General features: G+C 43.2%; 1 protein-coding gene across 1 annotated transcript; it reads right to left on the bottom strand.

Moving 5' to 3' along the window:
• Positions 1-758: 758 nt before the first annotated feature.
• On the bottom strand, positions 759-9,293 carry LOC112161965 (L-threo-3-hydroxyaspartate ammonia-lyase). Its single transcript, XM_024297537.2, has 11 exons — positions 8,954-9,293; positions 5,674-6,001; positions 5,443-5,559; positions 4,737-4,978; positions 4,494-4,659; positions 3,295-3,394; positions 3,153-3,228; positions 2,945-3,070; positions 2,705-2,872; positions 2,578-2,635; positions 759-1,576 (listed from the first exon to the last, which is right to left on the bottom strand). Exons 1-11 carry the CDS (start codon positions 9,067-9,069, stop codon positions 1,478-1,480), a joined length of 1,596 nt encoding a protein of 531 aa, XP_024153305.1. The 5' UTR covers positions 9,070-9,293; the 3' UTR covers positions 759-1,477.
• Between the last annotated feature and the right edge of the window lie 1,741 nt (positions 9,294-11,034).

Consider the following 11,034-nt stretch of genomic DNA (forward strand, 5'->3'; position numbering starts at 1 on the left):
CTTTAGCGTTTTCAGCTATCAGATTTAGCGTTTTCAGCTGATAGCTTCAGCATTTTCAGCTATCAACTTCAGCCTTTTCAGCTCCAGCACTTCCACCCATCAATTTCAGCATTTTCAGCTATCAGCACAAGCATCTTCAGTGGTCAAATTCAGCTTACAGCATTCACACTAGCATTTTCACAGGTAATGCTATATATGTAGTTCATAATTATGTTAAAAAGTTACGTTCTTAAAGTTTTAAAAATATAGTTTTTGTGTGTTCAATAAATGTTTATCCTGTTCGGCCCGCAACCTCAGGTGTGTTTTGGATTCTGGCTCATTGTGTGATTGAGTTTGACACTCCTGCTTTAAGTGGATGATCAAAATGGGGTGGAGCATGGAGCTTGTGGTCACCCGACTGTAGATGAAACTGAATTTTTTCATCTGCTTCTGATTCACAAAACTTTCATAAATCAGAAATTTTATTTTAATCTTAATTTTCTTTATATTTTTCTTCCATCATCAGAGAAACACATTCACTGGAGTGGGTCTTTAAACCCTTTTCTCTGTGTGCGTGTCTCACAGGTGAGCGGTGTGTCAGCACTGGGTCACCACGTCCTCTGCTTAAAAACTTAAGAGCATTAAGTCGTCTTAACCCGCCCAGTCAACCCCCACCTCCATCTTTGTTTGACAGGACCGGATTTGGAAGACACATCTTTCTCTGGGACTTTCCCCCTTTTTCCCCCACACAGCAGCTGGCCTCAGAAATGACAAAAACAGGGGATTTATTTCTCTTTATTCACTCATCACATTTCTGCCACACAAGATAAAATATACACAATATATACAGTAATTTAATAACAAACTTATTCAGAAATATAGATGACAGAACTCTGCTAAACTCTTAAACTACATCTCATCTGTGAAGAAGTCAGTCAACACGTGGAGGTTTGTTTGTTCGTTCAGTCGCAGGTGTAAATAAAATCTATAAGGACACGTTTTGTTGATTGACAAAAGGTTGTTCCACAGAAGCATTTGCAGGGATAAAGTGCATGCAGACATGAAAAGGCTTCATCTCTGGTCCTAAGTGTTCTTCTGTGTTTGTGTGACTCAACAAACAAATCCTGGACTTTCAGAAAACATTCAGGTTTGAGCTAGGGAAACTTTAAAAGCTCCAAAGAACGTCTAAAGAATGAGTCTGGCTCCTTGGAAGCAAAAAAGAAAGGAGCGGTAGAAGAGGTTTGCATTGGAGGGCCTATTTTTCTTTTGAAGGATCTGCATAGTTTGCTGCAACACGATGCCTGTAAACAAGCCCAGCTGCATGCATCTCTGGATAAGGTTCAAGGGCCCCCACTAATCAGGGTCGCAGGAAGAAGAACAACAGCTGGGAAAGAATAGCTTGCTATAAGAGTATGAGTCTGACCTCTAATCTGCTGGTTTTCTGTTTACGTGCTGCAGCATTCTTTGTTACACGGAGATTCTGCAGGATGTTCCAGGTTCACCGGTCCAGCCAGCATATGGAAGGGTAGCGCTCGTTCAGCGTCTTCCGCAGCTGGGCACTTTGAGTCTTATCCCTGGTCTCCACCACACACTCCACCTGTATGCACACACATCCAGGTGCTCTTCTGTTTAACACAACAATAACCTTTTTTTTATTATTATTATTTGGGGGAGGGGTTTGTGGTCACCAACTTGGTATTTTGAAATCAAAATGTCAAAATGAAGCCCTGAACGACAAACTAAGGTTTACTACTTAATGAGCTTTGCAAGCTTCAAGGTGTGGTTGGGAACTTTTTTCATTTGACTTTGGAGAGAACGGAGATTCTGGCAAATTTGTGTAACATCTCCCCAGTCTACTTTTTAAACTGGACAGGGCTCCTCCCACTTTTGTTTTTTAAATGTGCTTTAATTCTGAAGTTGAGCATTTAAGAAAATAAAGCAAAGGGGTCAGAGCTGGAAGTGTTTCTGCTTCTTCTGAGATAAAGACTTCTGATTCTGTCTGTTTCATTTTTAAATATGCCTCTTGAAGTCTCTACCAACACTAAACTCAGCAGGTGGTAACATTCCTCTTCTTATTTGAAGGTTCTCACAATAATAATGGGGCGGCTGTGTTAGGGCAGCGGTAGGGCGGTCAACTACTGATCGAAAGATTGCAGGCTTGATTCCTGCCTTGCATGTGTTAAAGTCCTTGGGCAAGACACTGAACCCCAAATTGCCTCTGATGGGAGGTTGGTGTCAGTGTTTGGCATTGGATCCACCATCAGTATGTGAATGTGTGAATGGGTCTGTGACTGTAAAGCACTTTGGACCTTCAAAGGAAAGTAGAACAGCTCTATACAAGTATTCTCCATTTACCATAATAAGATCCACATCTCTACTTCAGCTATTTTTCTTTTTAGAAATCTGGGCTTTTTAATCCCACAATGAGCTTCTGTGAGCTGATTGGAGCAGAGGAGGACAAAGAATGAAGGGACAGCTGATGTGTGTGAATGTGTGTGTGAATGGGTGAATGGGTCTGTGACTGTGAAGCGCTTTGGGCCCTTGAAGGAGGGTAGAAAGCGCTATACAAGTATACGCCATTTGCCATTTTACTCCTACCTTCGCCTGGAAAAGGTTGGATTTGTCCCCATGTCTGCGATGGCAGACATCCAGCAGTCTGAGAGACAAAGAAAAGAGAATCAAAGGTGGCAACAGGACATATTCAGATTAATTAGAGGAAGAGTACCTGACGTCCTCCCGAGACAAGACATCTAGCAGTTTGGCCATGTCGCCCGGCCACTCTCCCAGCTGCACCGAGAACTTTGTGACTCTGTCGTCCAGCACCAGGGCCCGGTCCACACACTGCCTCATCAGCTCTGGCTCCATGTTGGCACTGCTCACCACAACAACAACCCTGCAGCACACTGGGGTTCAGATGAACTGAAACAAGAACAGAGTGCCTGCAGTTTTTATCAATCTGACCCACTTTTTTCCTCTGAGCTCAGGTAAATGGCCGGCTAAGATGGCGGCCAGTCCCATGGCACCTTCTGTGTCCACCGTGGAACGCTCAAACTCTTGAAAGCGAAGCATCGCCACTAAAGAGTTCTCCTCACTGAGACAAAATGAGCAAGAAGCCAAGTGAGACCCTGAAAGGGTGTAGGTGTACCTTCAGAGTGAGAGTGGACTTCCAGTACCTGACTGGAATGACTTTATCCACAAGTTTCTTTGCTATCTGGAAGGTCTGAGTTCCCAGGGAACGCTCCTGCAGATCTGACAAAGGAGATTGTTGTACAGAATCCAAAACACACTGCAGATAAAGTAAAAACAAATGTTTACCTCCAAAAAGTTTCTTGTTGGGGTTTCTGTGCAGGTCTTTGATTGGACTGTCTGTTTTCAGAGACTGCAGCAACAGAGGGAAACCCTCCGGTTCTGTTCCCTGCAGAACAACAGTCCATCACTATCCCATTGTTTGTTTCAGGTGATTCTCTGACATGTAAGCTGAGTTCTGAAGAAGAGATGAGCAACTAACACCCATATCTATAAAAACATAAAAAAAGGATAAGCTTGCAGTCGTGGTGCAGCAGTAGGGTAGTCAACCTCTTTTTTTTGGGGGGGGGGTCCTTACCTGGAAGGAGGGTCTAAGGGCAGGGAAAACCAGTTTTATTTAGTCTGTTTTATTTTTATCTATTGTTTATATTTTATGACTGACCTGTTTCTGTAAAATTACCGGCGTGAAGCCTGATGAGGCAAATCCTTTTGTGATATTGGGCAATAAAAATAAAATTGAATTGAATTGGAAGATTGCAGGATCGATTCCTGCCTTTTGAAGTGTACCTTGGGCAAGACACTGAGCCCCACATTGACTCTGGTAGAAGTGTTCAGACAATTTGGAATCTTCAATTAACATATAAAGTATTTTTTTGGACTGTGCGAGGAGAACATGCAAACTCCAAACAGGAGGCAAAAACTTTTAAAAAAGTCATACATTGTGGTTGTCTTGGGCCCCAAAACAACGTTACACCACATTTTTGGAAATGTGCTATTATGGCATAGTAGTTCATCCATCCATCTTCTAAACCCACTTAACCTCTTTCATGATCACAGGGTGGCTAGAAGCTATCCCATCTGCTGCTGGGCATAGGCGGTACACCCTGGATGGGTCACCAGTCCATTGCATGGCCCCACACACTCTCTCACTTTGGGACAATTCCGAGTGACCAATTGACACCTCCATGCAGCTTGTGCACAGTGGTGGAGTGGTTATTTTGCATGTTCTCTTGTGCATGTATGAGTTTTTTTCTGGATATCTAAAAAAATACATTTAGTGTCCCTTAATCTCTCCGAGGTGTGACTTTGTGTAGTTCTGGTGACCCGTCCAGTGTGTACCGGCCTGTGTTGGAATCCTAAATGAAGATGGATGTGCGTGCAGATGTTGGCTGGAAGCATCATTTTTATTCCAGTGGAATATCGTCAGATGAAGCTGCATGTTAATGCCCGTAGGCGAGGTTTCCCTCCAGGATTCTGTGTTTACTTACAATAACAAGAATCTCTGGGTTGAGGTGTTTGATGGCTGCAGCTGTTCCAGCAAGCAGGCCATACTGTCCTGCTGCAGGAACAACCACTGCATCCACTTTGGGAACTTGCTCATAGATCTCCATGCCCACAGTGCCCAGGCCTGCCAGGTACACTGCACCCTCATCTCTGCAGGCAGAAACAAGAGAGAAGGTATAAGAGTTTGGAAAAGAAGCAGAAGTTTCAAAGAGCAAAGTGAGACTGACTCTTCCAGGTACAAGTATCCATTCTCTTTAGCTAGACGGCGGGCATGATTCTGGGAGTCACAGCCGGTGCTGCCGTAGGAGATAACCATGGCGCCGTAGTCTCTGTAGATTCTGAGGCGAGGCGAGGAGCAGCAAGATGGCATGATGACAAACACCGGTATCTTCAGCTCCGCCGCATGGTGGGCCACAGCCATGGAGAAGTTACAGTCAGAGGCCACAATCACCCCTTTCCTCTGCTGCTCCTGAAAACACATAGACTTCTTTCCAGTCTTTGATCACACACACAGCAACAGTCTGGATGATGAGGTTTGTGACCAACAGGGAGTCTTGGACACACAAAAACACCTCCAATTCTACAAAACAAACTTACAGAGAATCATACCTTCAGGGTTTGTTTCGTAAGACAAAGTTTCAAAAGCCTCTGATATTTTATTTCATCTCAGTCTCCAAAGTGACTCTGAAGACTTATAGGGTTTCTGTCTCTGCGTGTCGCCAACAAGTGGAACCCCACCCTTCATCTGGTTTCACAAACCAGAGACCGAAGCAGACCAAAGCTGTTCCAACAGCTGCTCCTTTGGGGTGCTGTTGCCTCAAACAACTTCTGACCGTGACGGAAAAATAAAGTCTAAATCCGCCTCACTTTGCAGACAGCATGGAGGTGGATCTGTCTGACTGCTGCTGGTTGGAGTATCTGTGAAAACTTTACCTGTGTGAGCGAGGTGAGCAGGTACAGCACCCCCCTCTCCTTCACTGAGCCCGTGTAGTGCAGGTGCTCCTTCTTCAGGTAAATCTCCATCCCATATTGTTTGGAAAGCCTAGAGTACTGCATGCAGAAGAGTATTTATCAGTTATCATGGTAACGTGTACTGTGAATATATTTCTGAGAGCGACTTCTGTTGCTTTAACTAGAGACAGAACATGTGGTTTGGAAGTCCACCGTGCAGGGTGTCTTCTGAATCCCTGACTGGATCCTGAAGGCCGCAGCGCTGATGTCCTCAAAGCGCAGGTACTGAAGTGGGGGTCTGGGAACCGTTCTGAACTCGCTGAGTCTTCTGGTTTTTGGAGGATCCATGAGCTTGATCTCCGGAGCCTCCATCATTCTGGTTTCATGGACTCTCACGTCTCCATTGAGAAGCTCTTCCTCACCAAAGTCTTTGAGACGCTCTGGTTCGATGAGAGTGGACCGGCGGCCTGCTGCGCCGTTACTGAGAGGTCCACACTTGTGGGATGTTCCGGGCTGACTGGGACCCAGGCGTAGTTCATCTCTGAAAGCAGACACCAGTAGATCATGCACTCTAAAGGATGTTCCAGAAACTGCATGTTCATGGGTGTTTTCCTGCAGATATCATCTTCAAGAAGATAGAGGGATCAACCTCTTTAATGAAGTATGGCATGGCTGTGGATAAATGCTTCTCTCAGGAAGCTCCACCTTTGCTTTGTGTTTAAAAATGCAGGAGACAAAAGCTGAGCAGACATGTACATCCAATATCTTCTTGTTTTGTGAAGACTGCAACTCAGGCCTACGCCAATAAATCCTGAACTGTATTTCCCTGCAGCTCATCAGTGAGCCTCCAGCAAAGACTTAACATGGATTTTATCTTTATGCTTTTACTAGCTGGGTTTTACATAATATATGTAATAGATTGAGCAGCTCTGAATTGTTCAGGATGAACCAGAACTCCATCCACACCACTCTCAAAAGGATGAAGCAGGTGGAGAAAGTGAAAAAACCTAAAATAGAGGTAGAACTTAGAGATCATTCTGCAAACGTTTTTCATTGTCGACATGCCATATGTTGCTGATTTCCACATGTGAGTTGGGGAGCCTTGTGATTATAATTGTTCTTCAATGCTTGTTCCCACAGAATTCCCATTAAAATAGTCTCAAAGTTGTCCCAGGTGTCAGGAACTACCTCAGATCTGTCTTTTTGAGTCAGAATAGCATCAAATCACAAAAATATGCAAACAAATGTGTGCCTAAACACAGTTTTTATTTGGCTTGCATTAATGTCAGACAGACTCCTGCTCAAAGTTTGGCTGCCTGATCTCTACACGCATGTTCTGCAACTCCTCACGTGTTCAGAATATCTGACTTTTATTTTAGTCTCCAACCCTTCACAAATCTATTTTTTTTTCATTTCCTCACATTTTTCAGACTTTTTGACTTCCTGAATTAAATCAAGGAGGATTTTTAGTTGATGAATGGCCTTTACTTGTATTCACAAACTGACAAAGACCGCTGCCAACAAATAACCACCTGGAGTAATGTGGGGTTCAGTGTCTTGCCGAAGGACAGCCACAGCATTCATGCCAAAAGAAGATCTGCTAAGTGTTACACATGGTCCCGAGCTTCGAAGAAAACCCCTGCAGATATTCAGGACACTTCAAGGTCTTCACAAATGCAAGATGTAACCAACAGCCCTGTGGGATATGTGTCTTATGTCAGTGTGTCAGCTGTTTGTTTTAACTCGAACTTGATTCAAAATGTGTAAAAAGTGATGCTCTTCCCTAGAACCTCCCGGAGTTTGTATTTTATTCATTTCCCAATAACTGTCTGGGTTCACAGACTGCTGTGATTGTAACAGATTCTTATTAAAGTCCGCAGTCAGTCAGAAGGCATCTGTTTATCTGCTGCAGATCAGAATGACTTCCAGCTGAAGGGACCCGAGCAGCTGGTTGAATTTCTCCCATGAATTATCACAGTCAATAATTCACATTTCCTTCCATTTAAGGTCAAACTAAACACAAGGTTTTCAGCCCATTAAAGGCCTATTACTGCTGGTTCTTCAGAACCACGTCATCCATGCTGCGATCAAAAAGGAAACTTGATTCTGACTTATGATCAGCTGCATGTCTTCTGTTTAATAGTCTCTAGAAAATAGGGTTTCATGTTGAAGCCTTAAATTCATTAGTAGAATAACAGAAACATGTCTTCAACAAATCAGTCTCTGTCCCTCAGACTCCCTTTCCACTTTCTGAGACAGATTTCTCTGAGGATCAACTTCTCATGTTCGTTGTGGAGACCCTCCAGCAATACACCATAATTTTATGACATCTCCACAAACACGTTGTAAGGTTTTTTACCCTCATGGTTGTTCTGAACCGGATCATGCTCTGTTTGGGCTGTTTCTCCTGCAGTATAATTGATGAGGCCTGAGCCGGCTCTCTACCGGTTAGAGACAATAGGATTACACGTGGAGATTAAGCCATGGATTTAACCTCAACCAAGGATCCAAATGGTTACAAAAGTGTACCAAAGCTCAAAACCAGGGACACTATTCAAATCTGCATGACAAGCAGCTGGTTGTATCAGAAACAGAACCCAAAAGAGAGAGAGGAAGGGCAACAACCAATTCACCCATGAAGGCGGATTCATGAGGAAGGGAGCCACCAGGTGGAGCTGTTCACCCAAACAAACAGTCTGGGTGTCCCGCCTTTCTGCACTTCTGCTCTATTTATACCACAGTGATCGCTCACAAACAACACTGAGACCTTTAACCTGATCTCTAAGGTCCTTCTGCCCCTACTGTCCATTTGTATACGTCCACATTTAGTGATGGGAACTAAAATCACTCCAACCACTGATTTGGGTATAAGCATTGAAGAAGAAATGCTGGATTTTTCAGAGAACCAAATCAAGACGTAGATTAGGAGCTGACCTCTGATTTGAGGATGAAGCTTTCATCATCGTGTTCTAAGGTCACCATATATATATATATATATATATATATATATATATATATATATATATATATATATATAAAAGACTGTCTCCTGACATTATTGGTTTCTTAAGATGATAATTTAGGAAAACTGCCTTGTTTGACTCAAATTTGACAATGTCCTTAAATTTTCTGATGGATTGTTGTCATTAAGACGCCTTTTCAGGCCTCTTGTTAAAAAAAACAGTCAAACTGGTGACTTTGGAACATTAATGTTCCCCGTGTGGAGCACCTTATCACCTTGATCTAATCAAAAGTTCATCTTTTGGGGATTAAGCAAAGGAATTATATCTCCTTTTAGAGACATTCTAATGGGAGCAACTGTTTGTACAGAGAACATGGATAGATCTATACCAGGGATTTAGTTTGTAAGGAAAGGCTGAACACACTGGGGGAGCTGATAGTTAACAGTGCAAAGAGGATGACTGCAGCTACCTCTGAAACCAGAGGCTACAGGGGCTAGGATGAAGGATCCATGGTTCTACGTGTTCCCCACCTCTCCCAGAAAGGATCCCGCTCCTCACTGTCTTTAATTGCAGGCCTTGGCGAAAACAAACGCTCAAGTCGCTCGCTCAAGTAGCGGGAGTAGAAAAACTGGGCAGCAAAGTTCATGATGGTCCAGAGAAGTCCTCAATCCAGTGAGCGTCTGAATCCCACTTCTGCTCCTGGTGCTGTGTGATCGAGGGATAAGAAGACGCTGGTGCTGCTCCCCAAGCACCCTCCCTCTCTTCCTGCCAGGAGTTATTTAAGACAGGATTACCCATGACCACATACATGGCGGCCGCAGAGACTCTCCTATCTGGTCTGGCTCCTCCTGGCTCTATTCCTGGGTCCCGCCGCGGATTACTTCCCTTTCTGTGACGTACTGCTAATCAGACAGTCTAAGAAGATAGATGCAGAATTAGGGTTTATCTAGGGAGCAGTGATCTGGAAGCTCAACCGTAGAGATGAGAGACGGCCTTGAGAGGAGAATCAAAGATGACGGAGGTAGAAAAAGAAAAGGGGTTTCAAAACAAACTTTAGTCACAGGGCAGATCAGGAAGCCGTCCCTCACCAACAGACTTGGATTAAAATGATTCTGGTTCACAATCACTGCAGTAGACCATGAGCAGAAGCCTGAACCAATTAACATAGACATGGTGGAAATGAAGAATCTGAGTCTAATCTGACAAAAATAAACAAAAACAACCAACCCTTTAGTACCCCCCCCCCCTCCCAAAAAACAGAAATGATTCCTAAATATTGTTATGGAACTAGACTGGGAGGGAGGACAGGAACTGAAAGAGAGCTGGAACTGTAGTGAAGGCAACAACCCAGTTCATGATCCACAGCTCAGGAGCAAAATAAATCCAGTCAGGTAGTCAAACAGAACATCCTGGAGACCTCTGACAGAAAAAAAAATAATTTCCTGGAGACTTCCTATGATTAGAATAATATAGATATGAAAATGTCTGCAGTATCTGTCTCCTCAGAAAAGCCCTAACATCTCTGTAAAGATGGCATGGAGTGAAAAGATAAACCAGTAAAGAGAGCCCAGGGGGAGCAGTCACTGCAGAAGGTCCGTGCTGCTGGCTCTGGTTGAGCAGGTCTTCCTAAAGCACCCTCAAAACATTTGGTGATGTCATGAAGATGGCTGAGAACACAGAAAACATGGTGGGGGAGGGGATGTCTACAGAATTTTCCCAGCAAACAAATTGCAAGTAGAAAGTCAGAGAGGAACACCCCAGGAGGATTTCTGTGGTCTCTCTGAAGGCCTGCAGAGAGATTCCCATGAAAGTCGAGAAGAGCTAAATTGGCTGCTGCCAGAACCCAGCAGGATGTCCAGATCTTGTTAAGCTCAGATCATGTGTCCTACATGCTCCTCAAACCTAATGGTGACGCCAGTTTTCCCAAGAAAAACTCTTGATGAAGACTGATGGGTTCAGGACATCAGAGAAGGTTTTCAGTCAAATTTGGGGGACAGGTGAATGAAAATGTCCAAAATCTCCAACCGTTCAGTTACTTTATTGCTCAAGAATTACAATTATTTACATTCAATTATAAGATAAGATTGAATTAAGCTGGCTACAACACATTTGTATAGATCCACATACATCACACTTCTATTTATTGAATATAGCTTTGCAAACATTTGGTGATAGAAATCTAAACATTGTTCTGTGCTAATATCCTTTTTTAATATTGGGAGCATGTTGAAAACATTTTTCAAGAATGGACAATTTCTAAAAATTAGTTGAGTTGTTTTGTTTGCAGAAATGGGAACAATACATGACACGGGACACAAGAACTCCAAAACAGATTTCAACAAATATTTCACCCAGTTAACAGGTGTTCCAAAAAGTGGTTCCTCATCAAAAATGACAACAATGGGTGTATGTATTCAGTAGTTTTGTAATACACTGCTACCACTGACATGAATATAAATGGACTTAGCAACCCTTCCCTTCATGTGTTTCAAACCATTCTTGCTCTGATGCATTCTTCTTAAAGTCCCCCTATAACAATTCTTTAAATTTTCCTTAAATGTTTCCAGTGTGGTTTTGATAAGAACTGTGTAATTTTAACAAAAATTCCACA

The sequence above is a fragment of the Oryzias melastigma genome, linkage group LG15, assembly GCF_002922805.2.
Source record: "Oryzias melastigma strain HK-1 linkage group LG15, ASM292280v2, whole genome shotgun sequence".
In the NCBI taxonomy this organism is placed as follows: Eukaryota; Metazoa; Chordata; class Actinopteri; order Beloniformes; family Adrianichthyidae; genus Oryzias; species Oryzias melastigma.